At 41.3% G+C, this 27,710-nt stretch overlaps 1 protein-coding gene across 1 annotated transcript; it reads right to left on the reverse strand.

Moving 5' to 3' along the window:
* Positions 1 to 534: 534 nt before the first annotated feature.
* Positions 535 to 26,574, reverse strand: LOC106571534 (cAMP-dependent protein kinase inhibitor beta). Its single transcript, XM_014144695.2, has 3 exons — positions 25,846 to 26,574; positions 2,961 to 3,120; positions 535 to 1,366 (listed from the first exon to the last, which is right to left on the reverse strand). Exons 2-3 carry the CDS (start codon positions 3,091 to 3,093, stop codon positions 1,278 to 1,280), a joined length of 222 nt encoding a protein of 73 aa, XP_014000170.1. The 5' UTR covers positions 3,094 to 3,120; positions 25,846 to 26,574; the 3' UTR covers positions 535 to 1,277.
* Between the last annotated feature and the right edge of the window lie 1,136 nt (positions 26,575 to 27,710).

Genomic DNA, 27,710 nt, shown 5'->3' on the forward strand with positions numbered 1-27,710 from the left:
TTACAGTAGCATGAATAATCCCTATTTGAAGAAATATGTCTCCCTGATGTATTGTTTAATATCTATACTCAGTAAGTTGCTTTATATTTCATGACAATAAAAAAAGGGTGTTCAAAAAATATAATGTATATTTGCCAGTGGATTTTGTAAAAGATCCATTCATGTTGGTGTGAAAGACATGTTTGGTGCCCTCCTCTGGCCAAATCAGTCCCCACCAGACACTATGGTACAATATAAGGAGAGATATAAATTACATCTACAAAAACGAACAACATGGTTTAATTTTTCAAGGTATTGTAGCCTTTCATTTGTGGCAAACAACACACAACAATATTCTGGTTCCATGGCTAAGAAAAGCTCTGCTGATGTACTGTATTATTGCAGATGACTAAGGAAGAGTAGGAGAGACAATATAATCACAATTTTACTGCCAATGATTAAACAAGGTAGGTTTGTATCAATTTCACTGTGCAATGAGATGCCTACCTTGTACAAAGACAACACACAATTTTTATTTTATTTTTTATTATAGCATCTGAAAAATATTCACCACAATGCCGTACATAAAGCATTATGTATATTAGCTGCAGTGGACATTGAAATGCATCTTTAATGGGTGGCAACTATAATGTAAAACTGTATTTACTGCCCAAAAATACATATATATTTTTTTATTTCTAAAAACTCAGTTGTTAACTATGCATATTTTAACAGTAAAAAAAAACACAAAGTAGAGGTTGCACTGTAGTGCTCTAATAAACGACAATTGTAAGATACAAATTTGACTTCCATCACCAAATGGAATGTTTATTATTTTGTTGTGCAAAAATAAACATTCCTGCAACTACATTTTGACATTCTGAGAAAAAATGCTTTCATTGGAATAGTTCCGTATGTAACGTATGTACAAGTCCCTCTTGCTCAAATAAGAAATGACATTTTTCAGTCATGACACTTCACCAGTTCACTTCATATGTTAATATGAACAGGACATAAGTGCAGTTTCATTCTCTGTACATGTAATGAATTTTGGGTAATCTTGAACGAATACCCCCTTATAAAGAAACAGCCTTTTCCTTTTTATAGCGCTCTCCCTTTTTCACCCAACTATTTAAGTTTCCATCGTAGGTGTCCTGACATTGCATAGCACAGTGCATGACGATTACAGTTGTCTAGTCAATTGGGTTTGTTTGAGGTGAAGCGGGCCATAGTAGAGCCAGTCTCTCTCTTGTTCTCCATCTTCTCTTGTAGTCAGTTAGCCAGAGACCACGGCCCTATTACGTCCCCTCCGCCTTCTCCTCACCCTCTGTAGGGCACTTCGGTGGGCTTCCAGAGGACGTGCACTCTCCGCCTTCTCCTCCATCATCTGAGAAACACACCGAGCAACATTCATCATTTCAGTCAGGAACATATCTTTGAAAATGCCTCAATGCCCATGTAGTTGAAAATGTTTGCATTCCATTCACAATCCAAACTGTAGCGTATTTGTTTGTAAGACATGGAAGATACAGTATCTTGCATTCACAAGATGAAGAGAATATGAGATTGTCAACCTCAGCACATAGCTGGCTGACACCTTGAATATCAACAGAGACTAAACTGAACACAGATCCTCACAACTCAACTGCTTTGTTCATAAAAAATAGAAAAATAAAAAATATTCAGCATTTCAATACAGTTTTGAACACTGTCAAAGTGAATTACTCTACAGAGAGCCTTCACCATCATTGAGATGACCGTCTCCAGGGAAAATGAGCCAACACAGACTGCTTCTTGACAGACAATTCCTTTCTGTATTTTATAGGGGATTTATACTGCAAATTGCACGCAAATGTGAAATATCTGGTTCATGCCCTCTACAACATTAGGATCTACAGTATATGCTGCTGGTTGGTTAAATCTGCTTAAATCAAGTCATGAAATGGCCAATGTGAGTAACAGAAGGAGATGAATTTCACAAAAGCTGACCATTTGACCCCTTGTGTGTGTTTGTGTTTGTGTTTCTGTGTGTGTTTGTGTTTCTGTGTGTGTGTGTGCATTTGTGTTTGTATGTGTTTGTCTGTCTGTCTCTCTGTCTATGTATGTGTGTGTGTTTGTGCATGTGTGCAACCGTGTGTGTGCATAATCTTGTTATTGACTCATACATTAATGCTCAACTGACAAGTCATTATAGTTGAAGGGTGTAACAATGCACTGCAGCCACGAAGTGAAAGGGAGCAATGCTGAGTAAAAAAGTTATACATAAACAGAGGCCTCCAACTAACAATAACTTCCCCTCCTACCTATGAAGCAATATGTGTATTGGCTTTAGTATATAACCAAGACAGCAGCTACTATTCCTGGAGTCCAAACTTCTTGGGCTTTCCCTCACAGCCTTTGTGTTATTACTAATAGAGGAAGATGGCTGTTCCTTTCATTTGTTTCCATTTAAACAGTTAAAGCTGTGGTTCATTTTACATTCTGTTAACGTCCAGATGCCCTTCCCATTAAACCCTGCTTGATTAATGGAAAGCTGGCTGTCCAGACAAGACTCTTGATAATGGTAATGGGTACTGGGCTGGCAGGGCCTCACAAAAGCACTCAACTATCTGAGTAAAGAGTTTCTTTAATGACAGTGCTTTATTAAGTGTTGCTCCACCACACTTTTTCTATAATGGCTAGATAGAGATAAGTATTGTTATGGAAAATTGCATGTACTTCTATGATTTTCAAAAAGAATGGACAGAGTACCATCTTTAATATTCACAAAATACTGTTTCTGAAATAAACTGAATCAAATTCTAAATGAAATGTTTAAATGAAAATACTTTGAATTACAATTCAAAGTACAATTCATCTTAATCCATAACAGAGAGAAAGCATGCAATCATGTACATTAGGCGTATGTAAATTATTGTAAATATCGCAGAAACTTTGCAATCAAGTACTGCATGTAATTGATAGTAAATTTCACTACCCACCTACAACAGAGAGCTCTGCTAGTTTGTCTGGCAGGTCAGCAGGCTCTGCCCCAGCGATATCAGGTACAGCGTTCCTCCGGCCAGTCCTCCCTGTGGCTGCAAAATCAGTGACAACAGGCTCCACATCAGTCATCGCTGGGCCTTGTCCTCATAGCCTAGTCTGGAACACAACAACAAAGTGTCATTTATGTCTAAACATATTGTACCTGGTTGATAACACTGTTATGTTTAAGCAAAAAGGCCCGAGGAGGTGTGGTATATGGTCAAAATACCACGGCTAAGGGCTGTTCTTAGGCACAACGCAAACCCTTGAGGTGCCTTATTGCTATTGTAGACTGGTTACCAAAGTAATTAGAGCATTAAAAATAAATGCATTGTCATACACGTGGTATATGGTCTGATATACCACGGCTTTCAGACAATTAGCATTCAGTGCTCGACCCACCCAATTTATAAAAGTCATTACACAAGCTTTCCGTCACACATTACAATAAAACAGAATATATCTGTTCACATTACTAAGGTAATGAATGTATTGTGCATGCTGCAACACATACATGTTGTAAGGACCGATGCCGGAGATAAGAAGCAGGTACGGGGAGTCAACATTTAATCATGTCTTAAAGTAATGATGGACTGTCGTTTCTCTTTGCTTATTTGAGCTGTTCTTGCCATAATATGGACTTGGTCTTTTACCAGATAGGGCTATCTTCTGCATACCACCCCTACCTTGTCACAACACAACTGATTGGCTCAAACGCATTAAGAAGGAAATACATTTCACAAAATAACTTTTAACCAGGCACACCTGTTAATTGAAATGCATTCCAGGTGACTACCTCATGAAGCTGGTTGAGAGAATGCCAAGAGTGTGCAAAGCTGTCATCAAGGCAAAGGGAAAGGAAAAGGGAAAAGGGTGGCTACTTTGAAGAATCTCAAATATAAAATATATTTTGAATTGTTTAACACTTTTTTATTTACTACACGATTCCATATGTGTTATTTCATAGTTTTGACGTCTTCACTATTATTCTACAATGTAGAAAATAGTAAAAAAAACAAAAAAAAAAACATGGGATGAGTAGGTGTCCAAACCTTTGACTGGTACAGTATGTCTGTTTGAAGTGTATGCAAATAGATTATGCAAGTGGTTAGGCATTTTCAACACACAAACGTTTCTTAAAAAGACTAGAAGAGGTAGTGAATTTCTCCTCAACCCTGGTACAGTACGGTATAGTAAATCTCTACATACTGAACCATAATATGAGCAATAAAACAGACCATAGTGCTTTCACAAAGAGCACTGCTTGCCTCAATACCCTGCTCTAAGGACATTTGGTGCCTTAGCTCTAGTCTAAATATCCAGGACCTTTGTTATCTTGGCCTAATGGCTATTGATTTGTACTACTTTATTACTACAGGGGCATTGGTACACATGTGATCAATACTTAGCCATGTGTTATGCAACCTTTCCTGCATGTCATTACTGCAGCTCTATTTCTTCTTTAAATATACAACTTTGCCTTTTACATTATGAGACCCCATGTAGTAATGGACAGACAACCAGTAAGTCTCAAAATAATATGCAATGCAGTGTACAATTTGACCAGCAGGGGGCTCATTTCACAGCAGTATAGTACTGTATGACTAAATTACAAATCTACTGTGCATGTTAAACATTCCCTCTTGTTGCTTAATTTATGCAAAATAATACATATTCAGAGATTGAATTACAGTTTCTCCTTGCCTATTCACTGTCTTTCATTGGATTACAGTCTCTCCTGGCCTATTCACTATCTTTCATTGGATTACAGTCTCTCCTGGCCTATTCACTATCTTTCATTGGATTACAGTCTCTCCTGGCCTATTCACCGTCTTTCATTGGATTACAGTCTCTCCTGGCCTATTCACTGTCTTTCATTGGATTACAGTCCCTCCTGGCCTATTCACTGTCTTTCATTGGATTACAGTCCCTCCTGGCCTATTCACTGTCTTCATTGGATTACAGTCCCTCATGGCCTATTCACTGTCTTCATTGGATTACAGTCCCTCCTGGTTTATTCACTATCTTTCACTGGATTACAGTCTCCCCTGGCCTATTCACTATCTTTCATTGGATTACAGTCTCTCCTGGCCTATTCACTGTCTTTCACTGGATTACAATCCCTCCTGGCCTATTCACTATCTTTCATTGGATTACAGTCTATCCTGGCCTATTCACTATCTTTCATTGGATTACAAATAGGTTTTAATACCAGAAATAATATTGCCAGTTGCTTGACCTGGGTACAAGTCCCAGTCAGGGCTGCCCCTTGCATTCGCTACAATACCATACACATTTAGACACCCTATACATTTCCAAAGAAAACATATCCTACCTCCAAGAACACAACACACACATGTGCACGTGCACACACACACACATTTGCGCACACACACACTCACATCCTTACACTCACACACACACACACACACACACACACACACACACACACACACACACACACACACACACACACACACACACACACACACACACACACACACACACACACACACACACACACACACACACACACACACACACACACACACACACATTTGCACACACACATTGCCACACACACACACACACACACAGAGAGAGAAAGAGACAGTGCCTAAAAAAACGATCTAGTCATCATTCAACAGACGGTGCATCACCTCCAATGGGAGTATCAGTCCCGTAGATGATAAGCACTCGCTGGTTGTCACAACATTTAGAATTGAATCAAAACCCCCTTAGTCAAGACAGGCAATTCTTGCATTAGCTTTGTCGCTATTTTTAACAGGGCTCCAGCATAACACCTGGGGCACCGGTGAAAGATGGAATCAGGGGGAGACATTAGTCAGAATAGGGGCCAGAGCCAAGCAGGGCCATTTAGACCAAAAATGCAATTGTCTTGACTTAGTGTTATGTAAACATTCACTAGGTGAACAACACTTCTTAAATGGGCCCTCTAATCCTCATGGCTCCCTCTCCTTTATCTGTGGCCAGCTTTAGAAGACGTGTTGTGCTGGTTAAGCAGTGTGGCCCTCAAGGCCTTGTGTGTGCTGAGAATGCTCTGAGAAGTGCGTTTAAAGGCCCACTGCTAAACACATGCATCCACAACTGTGTGTGACTACAGATAGACTGCTGTATTTGGACTCGGGTCCATACAACAAAAGGCTCTGGGTAGCAGTGGAACCCACAGTGCCCTCGCAGAGTGGAAGCAGCAGGAACTGGTGTTGGCATTCTCCTCCTTGCAGTCTTCCACTCATCGATGTCCACTGGAATAAAAGGAGCTCTGTGCATTGCCAGCAGGCCAGCAGGCCCCTGTGCCAAGCAGCCTATGAGAGAGAGTCCAGTGCCAGAAGGCAAGAGGGAGGCATCAGCTTGTGTGTGTTTGACTGAGAACATCGCCCGCACATTGCTGTTAGAAACACAAGCTTATCTCCGTATGGTTGAGCTTGCTCACACAGTGCAGCAAGGAGGGCGTTGTAAAGCATCATGTGCATATGTGGGTTGAAAGGTGTAGGTGTGTAAAGGCTTATGTTATCACAATCAGAAAGGATCACAGTTTAGACCACTAAAGACTAAAATATCCTAGTTAATCAGCAAACATATTCCCCTCGAAAGTATGCAAAGAAGGAAGTCAAATATCTTGAAGTCAACACCTCAACACAGACATTACCTACGGTAATAACAACCCCTCTAAAACAAAGACTGCTAATCCAGTCTTGATCTGTCCTAACCCTAAATAACATTGGAGCAGCACATCATTTTACCTCCTAATACTGAACAACTTTCCACCTAGGACCTCAAGAAGTTGTTAATGGAGAGAAATGTTCATGTCTATTTCTAGGAATGCTCAATGATCTCTTCTGCGATTAGTGGGGGGTGGGATTGAAGGGACAAATATACTGACTGAGCCCAGCCCAGATGACTCACATCTCTCCATCGAAGGTGTCCAGAACTACATTTTGATAAAGATGGACAATCTTGACAAAAACCTTAAAAAAAGGTAACAGTTAGGCTACAAACTGCAAACATATATGTGGAATATCTCTAAAATATCTCTATTTTAGTCAAAAACAGAGAGAGAGCTGTCTTCCATTTCAGGGACATCAAGGCTAAATATACAGTACCAGTCAAAGGTTTGGACACACCTACTCATTCAAGGGTTTTTCTTTATTTGGACTATTTTCTACAATGTTGAATAATAGTGAAGACATCAAAACTATGAAATAACACATATGAAATCATGTAGTAACCAAAAAGTGTTAAAACAAATCAAAATATATTTTAGATTTTAGATTCTTCAAAGTAGCCACCCTCTACCCTGATGACAGCACTGCACACTCTTGGCATTCTCTCGACCAGCTTCATGAGGAATGCTTTTCCAACAGCCTTGAAGGAGTTCCCACATATGCTGAGCACTTGTTGGCTGCTTTTCCTTCACTCTGCGGTCCAACTCATCCCAAACCATCTCAATTGGGTTGGGGTCGGATGATTGTGGAGGCTAGGTCATCTGATGCAGCACTCCATCACTCTCCTTCTTGGTCCCCAGATGGGATAGCGTAACGCTGCAGAATGTTGTGGTAGCCCTGCTGGTTAAGTGTGCCTTGAATTCAAAATAAATCACAGACAGTGTCACCAGCAAAGCACCACCACACCATCACACCTCATCCTCCATACTTCACGGTGGGAACCACACATGCGGAGATCATCCGTTCACCTACTCTGCGTCTCACAAAGACACGGCGGTTGGAACCAAAAATCTCAAATCTGAACTCATCAGACCAAAGGACAGACTTCCACCAGTCTAATGTCCATTGCACATGTTTCTTGGCCCAAGCAAGTCTCTTCTTCTTATTGGTGTCCTTTAGTATTGGTTTCCTTGCATAAATTCAACCATGAAGGCCTGATTCTCCTCTGAACAGTTGATGTTGAGATGTGTCTGTTACTTCAACTCTGAGAAACATTTATTCGAGCTGCAATCTGAGGTGCAATTAACTCTAATTAACTTATCCTCTGCAGCAGAGGTAACTCTGGGTATTCCTTTCCTACCTTGTCACAACACAACTGATTTGCTCAAACGCATTAACCTGTTAGGGCTAGGGGGCAGTATTGACACGGCTGGATAAAAAACGTACCCCATTTTATCTGGTTACTACTCCTGCCCAGTAACTAGAATATGCATATAATTATTGGCTTTGGATAGAAAACACCCTAAAGTTTCTAAAACTGTTTGAATGGTGTCTGTGAGTATAACAGAACTCATATGGCAGGCCAAAACCTGAGAAGATTCCATGCAGGAAGTGGCCTGTCTGACAAGTTGTTGTTCATCTTGGCTCTTTTTATTGAAGACTGAGGATCTTTGCTATAACGTGACACTTCCTACGGCTCCCATAGGCTCTCAGAGCCCGGGAAAAAGCTGAATGATATCGAGGAAGCCTCTGGCTGAAACACATTATCGCGTTTGGCAAGTGGCCGATCAGAGTACTATGGGCTTAGGCGCGTGCCCGAGTCGACCCCATGCTTTATTTTCTTTCGTCTGTTTACCTAAACGCAGATTCCCGGTCGGAATATTATCGCTTTTTTACTAGAAAAATGGCATAAAAATTGATTTTAAACAGCGATTGACATGGTTCGAAGTACGGTAATGGAATATTTAGAATTTTTTTGTCACGAAATGCGCCATGCTCGTCACCCTTATTTACCCTTTCGGATAGTGTCTTGAACGCACGAACAAAACGCTGCTGTTTGGATATAACTATGGATTATTTGGGACCAAACCAACATTTGTTATTGAAGTAGAAGTCCTGGGAGTGCATGCTGACGAAGAACACCAAAGGTAATAACATTTTTCTTATAGTAAATCTGACTTTGGTGAGTGCTAAACTTGCTGGGTGTCTAAATAGCTAGCCCTGTGATGCCGGGCTATCTACTGAGAATATTGCAAAATGTGCTTTCACCGAAAAGCTATTTTAAAATCGGACATATCGAGTGCATAGAGGAGTTCTGTATCTATAATTCTTAAAATAATTGTTATGCTTTTTGTGAACGTTTATCGTGAGTAATTTAGTAAATTCACCGGCAGTGTTCGGTGGGAATGCTAGTCACATGCTAGTCACATGCTAATGTAAAAAGCTGGTTTTTGATATAAATATGAACTTGATTGAACAAAACATGCATGTATTGTATAACATAATGTCCTAGGGTTGTCATCTGATGAAGATCATCAAAGGTTAGTGCTGCATTTAGCTGTGGTTTGGGTTAATGTGACATTATATGCTAGCTTGAAAAATGGGTGTCTGATTATTTCTGGCTGGGTACTCTGCTGACATAATCTAATGTTTTGCTTTCGTTGTAAAGCCTTTTTGAAATCGGACAGTGTGGTTAGATTAACGAGAGTCTTGTCTTTAAAATGGTGTAAAATAGTCATATGTTTGAAAAATTGAAGTTTTTGCATTTTTGAGGTTTTTGAATATCGCGCCACGGGATTACACTGGCTGTTGAGTAGGAGGGACGCAAGCGTCCCACCTAGCCCATAGAGGTTAAGGAAATTAATTACACATATTAACTTTTAACAAGGCACACCTGTTAATTGAAATGCATTCCAGGTGACTACCTCATGAAGCTGGTTGAGAGTATACCAAGAGTGTGCCAAGCTGTCATCAAGACAAAGGGTGGCTACTTTGAAGAATCTAAAATATATTTTGATTTGTTTAACACTTTTTTTGGTTACTACATGATTCCATACGTGTTATTTCATAGTTTTGATGTCTTCACTATTATTCTACATTGTAGAAAAAAGTAAAAATAAAGAAAAACCCTGGAATGAGTAGTTATGTCCAAACTTTTGACTGGTACTGTATAGATTATGCCCCCCTCCCCACACACACACACTTATAAAACCAAAGTTGTGCCCCTGTGTCATGTAGTCTGCTCTCACAACCTTTGTCATCAAAGCTTTAACATTTTAGTGTCACTTGAACTAAAGGCTGAAACAGTATACAGTCAGTACTGGTGGGACCAATGTGGAGTGATGTCCTAGAGCAGCTTGGCCGAGTGTGATAAGGGTAACGGCCATGGAAGCTCCTCCTCCTGTGTCAGCACAGCAAACAACACGCAAAGCCGCACCAGCCAATTTACTCAGTGACAATGGCTTGAAAGAGAACCATGCCATGTGAAATCGCTGATTACTCTGGGCTAGGCTGACCTTGAAGCTTTAAACATCCACCACCACTCATCACCAGCATTGCACACCCTGCCAGCCACAAGGTTAATTTATCCTCCTCATAGCCTCCTATTCTATGGAGAATTTAACAAGCTTTCAATAGCCCCACTACCTTTTAATCCACACACTCTTTGAAAAAAGGGTTAAAAAAGGGTTCTTCGGCTGTCCCCAGTAGAAACCTTTTAAGTTCCAGGTAGAACTTATTTGGGTTCCATGTAGAACCCTCTGTGGAAAGGGGTCTACCTGGAACCAAAAGAGTTCTACCTGGAACCAAAAAAGGGTTCTTCAAAGGGTTCTTCTGTGGGGACAGCTGAATTACCCATTTAGGTTCTAGATAGCACCTTTTTATAAGCTCTCCATGGTGGTAATAGGATTGAAAAGTGAGGGAAAGTGGAGCTTTTACAACAGCTCAGATGAGACACGGGGTGCAGTGTCAACATGTGCATGTACTCATAAAGGAACGTAGAAAACTTCTGTGTTATTTCAACCAACTATTTCTAGAACCTTCTGTAGTATTTTCTCTCTAGGTGACAAATACAATTTGTTAGCGCATAGTCCACCATAAATTACATTCAACCAGCTGTCATGAAGGCCATTGTTGTAAGAAGTTATTAATCGACAGTATACGTATGTCCGATTCCCAGGAGGCTTAAAGTGACAGAGATAAGTGGATGAGCTTCATGGAGTGAGGAAGAGGCTTGAGACGACTCCACCACGGCCCAATCAGGACCCTGTCCCTGGGTCCCCCTCTTCCTTTCACTCCACTGAGAGAAGAGAGAGCTCCCAATGTCCGATAATGAGCCGTGTTCAGTGGGAAACTTCAAGGAATGAAGTCACATGGCAGCATTGTGAATGAACAGTTGACTGTTCATTATTCAGGAAGGCCTGGTGGGTCAGGGCCTCTCATAACTGTAGCCACACACAAACACAAGAGTCCTGCTCACAGAGCATAGGGAACTGCCTGCCTCTCCACCAACACTGTTACTCCCACTGTTACCCTGTCATATAGCAGTGCAAAGCATAAAATTATATAATTGATCAGGCACCATTATCTAATTATCCACTGAGGTATTCTTGAAAACAATGATTTTTCCAGATCCCAGATACTCTACTACAAAAAAGAGAAATGGCCTTCCAAGAGACAGTGCCTTATTTATATCTGAGAGATGGCCATCCAATAGTATTTTATCTTGTCCCTATGAGATCTTTATCCAACCCAGTGGTAGCTGTTGACGCCGCTGTGAGTGACAGTATGGAAGGCTAGCACGTCCTCGGTGTGTCCCTCTCAGCAGGCTCAAAGGCTTTTCCCAGCACCCCTCTGTCCAAAAGGGCAGCATGTGACCGAGTGAGCGGTCAGATAAAATGGCCACCACAGAGAGACCCCACCAAGGCACCGAGGACGCCTGCCAAACATAACCTAAAAATACTGTGATAACCTCTGACAATGGCACTGCAGAACATAAATAAAACACAAACAAACACGCTAATAAACAGCCATTTATGGAGAAAATCTCTTTGAATGTTGCAGGAGCATAATGCTTGTTTATGTAACTGATAAAAAAACACATTATATGGCAAAAACATGCAATTAAATTAATCACAGCAGTACAATATTTGCAGAGACAATGTTATTTCAGCGTTACATGTGTTACTATAAAGGCTTCTGACAGCAGATGCCCATCTGATCATGTTACACTGCTCATTGGACCTCTTCTATTCAGAAATAAATCCCAGTGGGGGAGGCCACAATATTTCCTTTGTTTTTTCCACCTCATTTTCCTGCTATTTGTCCTTTTGCTTTGGAAAGACGTCATTTGAAACAAAGCCTACAAAGTGACCTCCATATTTTCAAACATAGGGAGGCTAATTAAGTACATGTCTCCCATAGCAGCCAGGAAGAGAAGAGAGGTCTCCTCTTCAATACAGGGCTATATTTGGACAGGCGACCTCCTGCTGAATGGGCTTTAGAGGATACACCTCCCAGGGTTGTTCAAATGTCAGAGCACCAAACGAACAAGTGACTTCAGTGCACTCAAAAGTCACTGAGTAAGGCTCCTCCAGCGTACTTCCAATGGAGAGATTCCTAAGCCTGATTGATCATCTCTTCAGTTCATAGTACCATCTGCAAATTCCTGTCGCCATTTCTCATAAATCTCCTACATTAGTGTAGATGGTGTCACATCTGCTGAGACAGATTAGTTCTAAAAGCCACTGATATGAACTCATAAACTGTCTGTATAAATACCCCCAGTGCTCAGAGAATACATATTATATGCAGTGAAGAAAGAGAAAAACATAAACATACTTGGCAAGCGAGTTGAAGATGTTGTGCAGGTTAGCCGGATGAGAGGTTTTAATCTTTCCCTATTTATAGCGAAGAGGAGTGAGGAGAGATGGAAATGAGACAGAGCAGAGAGGTAATGGGACAAAGCATACACCACACAAGTGGGCTGCATGGTGATTTATCTTCTTCTGACCACTGGAAAGGAAGAACCACGGTCGTTCTCCCTTTAGAGAAGGAGGGAGAAAGGCCATCCATAAAGGATGCCTGTCCTGCTGGCAGCCTGCCTCATCAAAGAAACATAAGACATCCTCTGGATAGGGGGCCATAGGGCTCTAGGGTGCAATTTGGAGGGCTCTATGGTGCCATTTGGAGAGCTCTAGGGTGCCATTTGGAGAGCTATAGGGTGCCATTTGGAGGGCTCTAGGGTGCTATTTGGAGGGCTCTAGGGTGCCATTTGGAAAGCTCTAGGGTGCCATTTGGAGAGCTCTAGGGTGCCATTTGGAGGGCTCTATGGTGCCATTTGAAGAGCTCTAGGGTGCCATTTGGAGGGCTCTAGGGTGCCATTTGGAGGGCTCTTTGGTGCCATTTGGAGGGCTCTAGGGTACCATTAGGAGGGTTCTATGGTGCCATTTGGAGGGCTCTAGGGTGCCATTTGGAGGGCTCTAGGGTGCCATTTGGAGGGCTCTAGGGTGCCATTTGGAGTAGAGATCGACCGATTAATCGGCATGGCCGGCCTTTTTGGACGGCGATTATGGCCGATTACATTGCAATCCACGAGGAAACTGCGTGGCAGGCTGACCACCTGTTAGGCGAGTGCAGCATCAAAAGGACCTTGTGGCTGCAATGAGCCAAGGTAAGTTGCTAGCTAGCATTAAACTTATCTTATAAAAAACAATCAATCTTCACATAACCACTAGTTAACTACACATGGTTGATGATATTACTAGGTTAACCTCTCTGGGAAATGTGGGATGCTAGCGTCCCACCCGCGGGACACACTATTCAACAGCCAGTGAAATAGCAGGGCGCCAGATTCAAAACAACAACAATCTCATAATTAAAATTTCTCAAACATACAACTATTTTACATCATTTTAAAGATTAACTTCTCGTTAATCCAACCACATTATCCGATTTCAAAAAGGCTTTACGGCGAAAGCATAGCATTAGATTATGTTAGGACAGCGCCGAGACAAGAAAAACCACACAGCCATTTTCCAAGCAAGGAGAGGCGTCACAAAAACCAGAAATACAGCTAAAATGAATCACTAACCTTTGATGATCTTCATCAGTTGGCACTCATAGGAGTTCATGTTACACAATACATGTATGTTTTGCTCGATAAAGTTCATATTTATATCCAAAAACCCCATTTTACATTGGCGTGTAATGTTCAGAAATGTTTTGCCTCCCAAAACTTCCGGTGAATGAGCACATCAATTTACAGAAATACTCATCATAAACGTTGATAAAATATTAAACTGTTATTCAAAGAATTATAGATACACTTCTTAATGCTACCACTGTGTCAGATTTCAAAAAAACTTTACAGCGAAAGCACACTTTGCAATAATCTGAGTACAGCGCTCAGAGAAGAAACCAAACCCGCCATTTTGTGGAGTCAACAAAACTCAGAAATAACATTATAAATATTCACTTACCTTGATGATCTTCGTCGGAATGCACTCCCAGGAATCCCAGTTCCCCAATAAATGTTAATTTGTTTCGATAAAGTCCATATATATGTCCAAATACCTCCTTTTTGTTCGCGCATTCGGTAGAGTACTCCAAATGCACTGTGCTCGCGCAGTTAAGTTCAGACGAAAAGTCAAAAAAGTTATATTACAGACGATGTATAGAATGTCAAACGATGTATAGAATCAATCTTTAGGATGTTTTTATCATAAATCTTCCATAATATTCCAACCGGACGATTACTTTGTCTTCAAAAAAGAAAAGGAACACAGCTAACTCTCACGGGAGTGCGTGCCACTGAGCTCATGTCATTTTCTCACTCATCTACTTCCAGGAGCTCTTAGTCTCTCCCTATTCACAGTAGAAGCATGAAACAATGTTGTAAAGACTGTTGACATCTAGTGGAAGCCTTAGGAAGTGCAAAATGAACCCTAAGTCACTGTATACTAGATAGGGAATCACTTGAAAAACTACAAACCTCAGATTTCCACACTTCCTGGTTGGATTTTTCTCAGGTTTTTGCCTGCCATATGAGTTATGTTATACGCACAGACATCATTCAAACAGTTTTAGAAACTTCAGAGTGTTTCTATCCAAATCTGCTAATCATATGCATATCCTACCTTCTGGACCCGAGTAGCAGGCAGTTTAATTTGGCCACGTCATTCATCTGAATTTCCAAATACTGCCCCGTCACTAAAAAGTTAACTAGCTTGTCCTGCGTTGCATATAATCAATGTGGTGCCTGTTAATTTATCATCGAATCCCAGCCTACTTCAACTTTGCCAAACGGGTGATGATGTAACAAAAGCGCATTCGCGAAAAAAGCACATTCGTTGCACAAATGTACCTAACCATAAACATCAATGCCTTTCTTAAAATCAATACACAGAAGTATATTTTTTTAAACCTGCATTTCTAGTTAAAATAAATGCATGTTAGCAGGCAATATTAACTAGGGAAATTGTGTCACTTCTCTTGCGTTTAGTGCAAGCAGAGACAGGGTATATGCAACAGTTTGGGCCGCCTGGCTCGTTGCGAACTGTGTTTCTTCCTAACAAAGATCGTAATTAATTTGACAGAATTTGACAGAATTATAACATAACATTGAAGGTTGTGCAATGTAACAGCAATATTTAAACTTAGGGTTGCCACCCGTTCGACAAAATATGGAATGGTTCCGTATTTCACTGAAAGAAAAAACATTTTGTTTTCGAAATGATAGTTTCCGGATTTGACCATATTAATGACCAAAGGCTCGTATTTCTGTGTGTTTATCATAATTAAGTCTATGATTTGATATTTGATAGAGCAGTCTGACTGAGCGGTGGTAGGCAGCAGCAGGCTCGTAAGCATTCATTCAAACAGAACTTTACTACATTTGCAAGCAGCTCTTAGCAATGCTTGAAGCACAGCGCTGTTTATGACTTCAAGCCTATCAATTCCCGAGATTAGGCTGGCAATACTAAAGTGCCTATAAGAACATCCAATAGTCAAAGGTATATGAAATACAAATGGTATAGAGAGAAATAGTTGACGCGTCATAATTCCTATAATAACTACAACCTAAAACTTCTTAACTGGGAATATTGAACAACCAGCTTTCATATGTTCTCATGTTCTGAGCAAGGAACTTAAACGTTAGCTTTTTTACATGGCACATATTGCACTTTTATTTTATTCTCCAACACTGTTTTTGCATTATTTAAACCAAACTGAACATGTTTCATTATTTATTTGAGACTAAATAGATTTTATTTATGTATTATATTAAGTAAAAGAAAAGGGTTCATTGTTCATTCAGTATTGTTGTATTTTCATTACTACAAATATATATAAAAATCGTCCGATTAATCGATGCCGGCTTTTTTTTGGTCCTCCAATAATCGGCATCGGCGTTCAAAAATCATAATCGGCCGACGTCTAATTTGGAGGGCTCCAGGGTGCCATTTGGGATGCACATATGATCATGGTGCACAAGAAGACTGCATGGGCTGTGCTGTTGAAGTGTTGTTGTTTCAATGGCAGGAGATGCCAAAGTGAATCTGTGGAATCCAGCAGTGTTTTGGGAGACACTGTCCCTCTTCCCCAAATCCCATCTCTGGATTTCTGCCAGGGATTTCACAGAGCAGATAAGGAATAAAAGTCATGCACCATCTAAGTGAACCACAACATCTTTTCAGTAATGATATAAAACCTTTCAGTCATAACATGCCTACAACACATGTCTATTGTGTTGACTCACACCATGATTCATAGTACATAATGTAAGCTATTAAAACCGATTACCATGTTGAAGGCTATCGCCTATTCAGACAATGTAGATGACTAAATCGGAGATGGCATCTTGCTTTCCTTTAGTTTTGAAGACATGAGACTCACTAATGCAGACCAAGCCAGACGTACAGTATATCTCAATCAGCACTGATTATAATCACCAGTAATTCAGACAGCTAGCAAATACAATCAGCTATAATGATATAAATCATAATTCATAACCACTAAAATAATGTAATCAGAACATCACATAAAACATCCATAGAAGAGAAAATACAACGTAATAATGCAATAAACAGATACGGATGTTTTCCATGCAGACCAACACATTGTCTTATTCACCTTCATATTCAGTTCTCTTCCTGATAGCACACATAAAATGGTTATCCACACTGAAAGCGCTGGTCAAAGCAAATCCCTCCAGGCTTCACTAAAATCCTTTGAACTGGATAGTCAATTGGATATCTTCTTATGTGCTTTGAAGTGAAGAAAGCCAGTATTTGCTTTTGAAATAAGACTCCACAACAAAAGAGCTTTTGAAAACAGCTGCACATGGCTAAGTTGGCAATTTATAGAAAACATACAACACACTGATATCTTTTTGACGTTGAGCATTTGCAGAACAAAATGCATTTTTTCACAAGTCCTAAGTCATTATATCTATAAAATCTCCTGGATGCCTAAAATAGTCCCACAAAATGTATAAATACCCAAACCAAAAATCAGCAATTAACATTCCTCTCACACCAAACAGTATGTTCCCAGCAAACCGGAAACATCCCCAGGACATTAGCTAACATCCCCATTAATATTTAGTTATGGTGTTATCTGACATTAGGATTATGACATCTCAAAAACATTAATTCAAATAATGTTTTGATAACAAAATGTTTTTTTTCCCCAGAAAATGTTTTAAATGAAATATCCTTGGAATATTCTCCTAACATTCACTAAAATGTTGTGCACAACATCTGTAACAACCACCACAGAACATTCCCCTAAGGTTGTTTAGGTTTCAACGTAATAACAAAATGTGTTCTGGAAACGTTCTTGCAACATCAGGCGAATGTTTTATACAAACATTGTATGATCATCAGTACAACCATCATTTGTTTGTATTATTAAAACTTTTGGGGCAACATAATGTATGTTCTGGGAATGTTCACAGAACCAATTTTGGTTTGCTGGGTTGAAACTGAACAGGGCTATATTTAAGCAATAAGGCCCTGGAGGGTGTGGTATATGGCCAATATATCACGGCTAAGGGCTGTTCTTATGCACGATGCAACGTGGAGTGTAGGACACAGCCCTTAGCCATGGTATATTGGCCATATATCACAAACCCCGTATTGCTACTATAAACTGGTTATCAACGTAATTAGAGCTGAAAAAAATGTATGTTTTGTCATACCCATGGTATACGGTCTGATATACCACGGCTTTCAGCCAATCAGCATTCAGGGCTCGAACCACCCAGTTTATAATTACAATTAATGCATATCTTAGATGCTGGTTGAAGCTGTGACCCATCGTGTTGCCAAGGGTAGCTTAAAAGTTATGTCCCTCTCCCTCAGGAAGCAGCCTGTAACTTTGAGAAGGCCGTCTCCCTCCACGCTTTGTTGAAAAATCACCTTGAGAAGATTTATGAGGAGCTTAATGTTTGGGAGAGCAAGACTCAGAGAGAGGAAATGCACCTGAAAGCCAATTCATTACACACACCTGCCAGAAGAGGCATGCACGCGCCCCAACACTGTAACTCCCCTCTCTGGCAGGTCTATGTTGGCCTCACCATTAAGTGCTCTGACTGACAGTGACCCTATGAATGGAAAATAGCTCTTTTTGCTCATGCAAGAGTGAATACAATGGAATAATTAATGATATAAGCATATTTTAAGGAAATCGTCATATTGTACTGTGTATATTTACACACATGCACAGGCATTCACTTTCAAGAGTCATAGTGACTCACCTACACTTCATGACCAAAAGTATGTGGACACCCATTCAAGTTAGTGGATTTGCCTATTTCAGCCACACCTGTTGCTGACAGGTGTATAAAATTGAGCATACAGCCATACAATCTCCATAGACAAACATTGACAGTAGAATGGCCTTACTGAGGAGCTTAGTGACTTTCAAAATGGCACCGTCATAGAATGCCACCTTTCCAACAAGTCAGTTCGTCAAATTTCTTCCCTGCTAGAGCTGCCCCGGTCAACTGTAAGTGCTGTTATTGTGAAGTGGAAAAGTCTAGGAGCAACAACAGCTCAGCCACGAAGTGGTAGGCCACACAAGCTCACAAAACAGGGCTGTTGGGTGCTGAAGTGCGTAGCGCTTAAAAATCGTCTGTCCTGTTGCACCACTCACCACTGAGTTCCAAACTGCCACTGGAAGCAACGTCAACACAATAACTGTTCGTCGGGAGCATCATGGAATGGGTTTTCATGGCCGAGCAGCGCACACAAGCCTAAGATCACCATGCACAATGCCAAACGTCGGCTGGAGTGGTGGAAAGCTCGCCGCCATTGGACTTTGGAGCAGTCGAAACACGTTCTCTGGAGTGATGTATCTCGCTTCACCATCTGACAGTACGATGGACAAATCTGAGTTTGACAGATGCCAGGAGAACGCTACCTGCCCCAATGCATAGTGCCAACTGTAAAGTTTGGTGGAGAAGGAAAAATGGTCTGGGGCTGATTTTCATGGTTCGTGCTATACCTCTTAGTTCCAGTGAAGGGAAATCTTAATGCTACAGCATACAATGGAATTCTAGATGATTCTGTGCTTCCAACTTTGTGGCAACAGTTTTGGGAAGGCCCTTTCCTGTTTCAGCATGACAATGCCCCCATGCACAAAGCGAGGTCCATACAGAAATGATTTGTCGAGATCGGAGTGGAAGACATTGACTGGCCTGCACAGAGCCATGACCTCTACCCCATTAAACACCTCTTTGGGATGAATTGGAACGTCGACTGCAAGCCAGGCCTAATCATCCAACATCAGTCCCAGACCTCACTAATGCTCTTGTGGCTGAATGGTCCACACAGCACTGTTTCAACATCTAGTGGAAAGCTTTCCCAGAAGAGTGGAGGCTGTTATAGCAGCAAAGGGGGGACCAACTCCATATTAATGCCCATGATTTTGGAATTAGATGTTCGACGAGCAGATGTCCTCATACTTTTGGCCATGTAGTGTATCTATTTGGCTTCATGTGAAATAGTAAATTTGTAGTAGGCCTACAGACCCTCATTCATAATCAGTCAGTCAATACTTCTCTTTCCAATTTCCACAGAAATGATGTTTAAAACAATCCAGATTAACAAGGTGTATTACACATGGAAGGAGAAACAATCATCCCTTTTAATGATCATGGGCTTTAATAAATAATTTGTTTCTTCACATCAGACAGAATTCCTGCCAGAGGTTGATAACAAACACTTTGTGAATGCAACACTTGTCTTTATATCGGCCCATATGTGTCACAGACTACATTAGCAGACAGGCAGTTTGTTTAGCAGGAAATGAGAGTGCCATTTCATGAAATCACATAGGGCAGTCTAGAAAAAAACAACCTCCTTGTTGAAGAGTTTACCAGGCCGTTGTGCGGTCGGTTGTGGCCAAACAATGACAGCTAGGTGGTCTGTCTCATATTTGTTATTCCTCATACAGTGTCTTGTTCAACCGCAGATTCCTTTTCAGAGTGTAACACAGGATATAAAGCAGAGCGACGAGTGCAGCCTTGATTGCTAGTGGTTTATTTTTAGCCTCTGTGATAACTCAGTTAAAATCCAGTGATTTAAGATAACACGATCCTGGTCATTTTATTGGCCCAAAACTTAGACTTTACACAAGGCTGGATAAAGATAAGGATTAGGCCACAGAGCTGTGCGTCTGTGGGGCTCTTCACCTGGCATTGTGTGTGCTAAGTGAATAATATGTATGGTAATAATCAGATTTACAATGTAGTTTATCTGTGTTTTAAAGACAATCAATGTCTGATATGGATTGCCACCTGTGGTCCAAGGAACAGGGAACGCAACCCGTGTTGTGGTCTTAAAATGACTCATTTTGGGATGCACCACTGTACTGTGTAGACTAGAGTAGCATTATTGTGGGCACTACCAGTGAGAGCTAAGTGCACTCATGGGGTTCCTGCATGTGTGTCATGCAATACTGGCACTGCAACATTATAGTACTCCACTGTTCTTTTGTCAGTGACAAACTGGCAGCTGGTGACCCAAAGGGACTTAGATACAGGCGGATGAACATGGACATACCCACAGGGTAGGAACCTCTGAGGAATACTGCGGTTCACAGTGGGTCGATGGGCCAATCAGCACATTTGGTTCCTAATCCAGCGTGGCAACAACAGTGTAATGGAGCTTTAATCCCAAAAAGATCAAATTACTCCAAAAACCTAATCCAGGGGATAACCTTAACACTCCACTAGAGTACACAAAATAAACACAACAATATGGGATTTTATTGTTTTGCTGTTTAACCACCTAACCCATGGCTCCTTTCATTACCAAAATGCCGGAGGTTTAAGGGGCTAAAAAGGGCATAATGCGACCCAATAGTATGAATAAAGCATTAGCAATACATCCAATACATAGTTTAGTCTTATTTTCAATATGTCACAGAGAGGAAACATGTGTGCAGCAGTCTCTGCAAGCTGTTCTGTCTCTGGCAGAGTGGTCCAGAATGCCAATGTGATAGATTTTGATACATACCCTCCCACCCCCACAAGGACCTGTTAGTCTTCTACAGAGGGACCGATTTGTGATAATTTTATTGACTCAACAGTGAGAGGAGCGAGAGCATGCTTGGCTATGTGCTAAAACTGAGCAGGTTTCACAAGAGCCAATTACTGTGGTGCTGACTGAGCTGAGAGAGAGCCAGGCAGAAGAGAGGAATGATGGGAAAAAGGATCCCTCCTGGGGCATTGCCAGTGAAATACCAGCACAGAAACTGTCAAAGACAATCACAGGCGCCTTGATGACACTTGATGAAAAAAGAAGACTTCAAACAGAGTGAGCTACAACTGTTACAAAAAGTATTTCCTGAGTCGCAGCTCGCAGGTAGTTAAGGATGTCCAAATTAAAATATCACCTATTGTCAGTGTTTACCTGACTAATCCCTTCAGACACCATCTTTAAAAGACTATGTTGGTCTCTGGGGCTTTCAGGTAGGGGTGTCTTTGATCAAACACTCTTGATGAAACTGATTAAGTTACACCTTACACTTTATTTGTTTGATACAATAACAGGCACAGTTTCTCTTCGCATTTGTTTTAACAGACGTGCCTGAGAAAAACAATTAATGTGTAGACACAGCACAATGTGATAACAGGAAAATAAGTGATACCAAACTGCACTTTTCATTCCCATGTGTGCGATTACACATACTAATAGGCAGACACCATTGCTAATTCTCTGTCATCAACACAGCCAATTAAGAGGATAATACAAATGGGACGCACCTGGATCCTCCTAAGCTCATTAACTGAATAGATGTTTTTAAAGTACAGTCACGACTGACCATATTGGAATTACCTTACTGTGACATTTAGATCCTGAGTGACAGGCTGGCAGATGATGTATGACACTAGTTCACATGAATAATGAATAGTAATAACTGTATATCTAACACCGAACAAGCTCCAGTTAGCAGGAATATAAGCCTATAGGCAGCAGCCAGCTAGGGACAGACAAACCCCACCTCTAACGTTAAAAGGGTAACAGTGTTCTTCACCTTCCTCTTTACCTTTCCAGAGAATAATGATAACGACATAGTGTTGTGACGTGAAGGGGCACCCTTCTGAGTCTATTTGAGTCACTGCTGCCCAGAGGAAGCAGAGGGGTTGTAATGCTATGTCCACTGCAACTTCATCTGTCACTCTGGATATGCGTTAACAACATTTCATTTCTACTTTTAGTATCCTCTAGAAAATACAGCAGTCAGTAGACAACAACAGCCTGGTCCAAGCTGAGTGGCACTGTTTGAATGTTTAAATGACACTTACACTACAGTATGGTGGAGAAGGTCAGACAGATTGTACGAGAGGGTCTGGAAATTATGTTACACAGGATTCTAAAGACTAGAGTAAGAATAATGGCGGGGTTGTATGCCTTATGATTAATGAGTCGTGGTGTGATCATAACAACATACAGGAACTCAAGTCCTTTTGTTCACCTGACCTAGAATTCCTTACAATCAAATGCCGACCGCAATATCTACCAAGAGAATTCTCTTCGATTATAATCACAGCCGTGTATATCCCCCCCAAGCAGACACCTCGACTGCCCTGAAAGAACCACATATCCTGAGGCTGCATTTATTGTAGCTGGGGATTTTAACAAGGCTAATCTGAAAACAAGGCTCCCTAAATTTTATCAGCATATTGAATGCGCAAAATTCTGAATCATTGCTACTCTAACTTCCGCGACGCATACAAAGCCCTCCCTCGCCCCCCTTTCGGAAAATCTAACCACGACTCCATTTTGTTACTCCCAGCCTATAGACAGAAACTAAAACAGGAAACGCCAGTGCTCAGGTCTGTTCAACGCTGGTCCGACCAATCGGATTCCTCGCTTCAAGATTGCTTCGATCACGTGGACTGGGATATGTTCTGGATAGCCTCAGACAACAACATTGATGTAATATGCTGATTCAGTGAGCGAGTTTATTAGCAAGTGTATCGGTGATGTTGTACCCACGGTGACTATTAAAACATTCCCCAACCAGAAACCGTGGATTGATGGCAGCATTCGCGCAAAACTGAAAGCACAAACCACTGCTTTTAATCATGGCAAGGCGACCGGAAACATGACCGAATACAAACAGTGTAGCTATTCCCTCTGCAAGGCAATCAAACAAGCTAAGCATCAGTATAGAGACAAAGTAGAGTTGCAATTCAACGGCTCAGACACGAGTCGTATGTGGCAGGGTCTACAGTCAATCACGGATTACAAAAAGAAAACCAGACCCGTCGCAGACACCGACATCTTGCTCCCAGACAACTTCTTTGCTCGCTTTGAGGACAATACAGTGCCACTGACACGGCCCGCTACCAAAACCTGCGGGCTCTCCTTCACCGCAGCCAACGTGAGTAAAAAATTTAAACGTGTTAACCCTCGGAAGGCTGCCGGCCCAGACGGCATCCCTAGCTGCGTCCTCAGAGCATGCGCAGACCAGCTGGCTGGTGTGTTTACGGACATATCCCGCACCTTAAAAGCGGTAGAGCTGCCGCTTTCAAGGTGCGGGACTCTAACCCGGAAGCTTACAAGAAATCCTGCTATGCCCTCCGACGAACCATCAAACAGGCAAAGCATCAATACAGGGCTAAGATTGAATCAGATTGAATCAGATTGAAACCCTGGAGCTCCCCAGGATTGTGTGCTCAGTGGGGCTAAGCTGCCTGCCATCCAGGACCTCTCCAGGACCTCTACACCAGGTGGTGTCAGAGGAAGGCCCTAAAGACCCCAGCCACCCTAGTCATAGACTGTTCTCTCTAGTACCACATGGCAAGCGGTACCGGAGTGCCAAGTCTAGGACAAAAAGGCTTCTCAACAGTTTTTACCACCAAGCCTTAAGACTCCTGAACAGGTAATCAAATGGCTACCATTCGCATTGTGTGCCCCCCCAACCCCTCTTTTACGCTGCTGCTACTCTCTGTTTATCATATATGCATAGTCACTTCAAAGCTGGGACCGAGAGACTGAAAAACAGCTTTTATCTCAAGGTCATCAGACTGTTAAACAGCCATCACTAACATTGAGTGGCTGCTGCCAACATAGTGACTCAAATCTCTAGCCACTTTAATAACTAAAAAATGGATGTAATAAATGTATCACTAGTCACTTTAAACAATGCCACTTTATATAATGTTTACATAGCCTACATTACTCATCTCACATGTATATACTGTACTCTATACCATCTACTGCATCTTGCCTATGCCGTTCGGCCATCGCTCATCCATATATTTATATATACATATTCTTATTCATTCCTTTACACTTGTGTGCATAAAGTAGTTGTTGTGAAATTATTAGATTACTTGTTAGAGATTACTGCACAGTCGGAACTAGAAGCACAAGCATTTCGCTACACTCGCATTACATCTGCATGTGACCAATAACATTTGATTTGATTTGATGGTGGAGAAGGTCAGACAGATTTTTCGAGAGGGTCTGGAAATTACGTTACACAGGATTCTAAAGACTAGTGAAGGCAGTCGACAGATTTAAGATTAGAATGTGTCTGCAATCTCTTCTTTCTCCATATCATAATCAACACATTTCCCCGGGCTGGCTTATTATTCTTCCAGGCATGTGGTCTCTCAGGGCAGGTGTTGACTGGTACAGTAGATGTGTTGATGGTGGTTGTGGAGGGAATAACATGGTGCTAACCCTCTAATCAGCAGGAGCTATAGCTATAGAGTCAGAGCACTGGCATGAAATGCATGCTGCAACCAGTAATAAACCTAGTGCTTGGAGGTCACCATAACAACAACATCTTACTGCATGATGCATGAAGGCCAAACACTATTTTAAACCATAGGGTTGAATTTTGTGATAAGAAAGCTGCTGTCTGACTCACGTTCATCGTAAACAGCTCATTCAATAGACAAGACCCATGTTTATACGACTATGCTTTATTTAATCAGCAGGAGAATATCAACAAAAGGTATAAGGAAACATTGATTAATATGATCATGTTTGTTCCTTGTGATTGCACTGTAGTCAGGTCATTGAAATAAGCTATTTATTGCATTAAAGAAAATCAGCCAGGTAGAAGGACAGGTAGACAGAGGACAGATCATTGTATTTGAGATAGGTATGCAGGGTTTTCAAGTATTCAATAGCCATCAAAGGCAAACGTCATTGGGGATGACAGGAGAGGAGGATGTGTCATTCAAATAAAACGCTTTTATGATCAATTAATAGCATATGCCTTTTAATGATCCTGATAATCAATCAATCCCAAGTGGAATACGTATGACTGATATTCGTTGACATTCTTCTGCATCACATACAACATGTTTTTTTCCATAACAATGGAATACATGTGCAACGGATCCATCAATTGACAAAAAGGTTGCTCTCACACATCTGTGCATTGTAGCCTTTATGCATGACATTGCATACAGCATGGTCATGTGTTGAATTTACATGACCAACATTTTCTGGCTGCAGGTTTCAACAGCAAGCGATGACAATAATAACCAGCTGAATTAAAAACTGTAGCCTATAATTTGCCCATAAATTAGGCTACAGCAGATTGTAGGCTACTTGTCGGCATTTGGCAACAACCTGACGACGAGAAGCCTGCCAAAATAAGAAATATTGTGACACCTACTTACCCAATGTGTAGAACAATGGTTGTTAAGAGAATGTTATTTAATAGCGCTCCAACGATATTTCACCATCGACAACCCATGGAAAGGACTTGGTGCGCACAGTCTGTCCTCATCGTGATTTCCTCTACTCTCTTTATTCTACTGCGAGGATAACTATCTCCGCCGCGGTGACATCACACAGAAGGATTTTTTTTTTTTTATCACACAGAACTAGTATTCTGCCAGCACAAATTATGACGTCACGTTCTTTCGGAAATGAAGAAACCTTCCAAATAAAAGCCATATTTGGTTAGTAGAGACTCTACTGAGTATTTCCCACACCACTTTAGCTGAGACAGCTAGAAAAGTTCTATCGCTGTATCCCATGTACAGTCTATTACAGTGTATTGCATTGGGCTATGGAGCTGGTGGAGAACGAAGTGCTGCTGGATATGTATGACACAGTCCCCTTCCAAAACTACACATATTTGGTTAGTAGAGGACCTACTGAGTATTTCCCACCCCAATTTAGCTGAGAAAAGTAGAAAATAATTTTCTCTACAACCCAAAAAGTATCCCATATACCGTGTATTGCATTGCAGTGAATGAAGTGGGGGAGTAAGGAGTCACCAGTACTCTGTATTGTCACGGATTCCCCCAGTAATGCTGTTCACTCTGTTCACCAGCTCCGGAGGTCTACATCACCGGCCTTCTAGGCGTCACTGAACTGGATCATTACCACCAACCCCGGACTGTCTTGTCTCATTACGCACACCTGGTTCCCATTCCCCTGATTAGTATGTGTATATATGTGCCCTCTGTTCCACATTGTCCTTGTTGATTATTGTTCCATGTCCGTTGGTCTTGTGAGTACCTGTGCTCTGTTGTATCGGCTTGCGTGTTACCGTGTTAGTGTGTACTAGTGTTATTACGTGTCTCGTCCCATGTATTTATTTGAGGTTTACATCTCGCTCTTTGTTTGGGTTACAGCCCTGTGTTATTTATATATATATATATATACATGTTTGTTTTGAGCTTTGTCCCCATCATGTTCATGACGTACACTATTTTGGGTAGAGAAATAAAAAAAGCTGTATTTCGTATTCCTGCGCCTGTCTGCTATCATTCATTATACAACGTGACAGAATAATCAACCCATCTAATGGAGACAGCGGGAAAGGCAGAGCTGGCGACCATCATAGGGACAGTCCAGCATCACAAGGACTATCTCTCCAGACTCGGCAGCGCCATGGACAGCGTACTGGCAACCATCCTGCGTTTGGAGGGGAATGTGCAGTCCCTCCAGTCTCCAGCACCAGTTCTGGCACCAGCTCCCACACCACCACTACATTCCTCCGCCCCTCAAGTGGATTTACCGGAGGACTAACAGGATCTGCAGCGGGTTTTCTCTAAGACTCTCTAGAATTTCTCTAGAATTACCACCTTATTTTAAGAATGTGAAATGTCAGAATAATAGCAGAGTGATTTATTTAAGCTTATATTTCTTTCATCACATTCTCAGTGGGTCAAGAGTTTACATACACTCAATTAGTATTTGGTAGCATTGCCTTTAAATTGTTTAACTTGGATCAAACGTTTCGGGTAGCTTTCCATAAGCTTCCCACAATAAGTTGGGTGAATTATGGCCCATTCCTCCTGACAGAGCTGGTGTAACTGAGTCAGGTTTGTAGGCCTCCTTGCACGCACACGCTTTTTCAGTTCTGCCCACAAATGTTCTATACGATTGAGGTCAGGGCTTTGTAATGGCCACTCCAATACCTTGCCTTTGTTGTCCTTAAGCCATTTTGCCACAACTTTGTAAGTATGCTTGGGGTCATTGTCCATTTGGAAGACCCATTTGCGACCAAGCTTTAACTTCCTGACTGATG

This window comes from Salmo salar, chromosome ssa15 (genome assembly GCF_905237065.1).
Source record: "Salmo salar chromosome ssa15, Ssal_v3.1, whole genome shotgun sequence".
Lineage (NCBI taxonomy): Eukaryota > Metazoa > Chordata > Actinopteri > Salmoniformes > Salmonidae > Salmo > Salmo salar.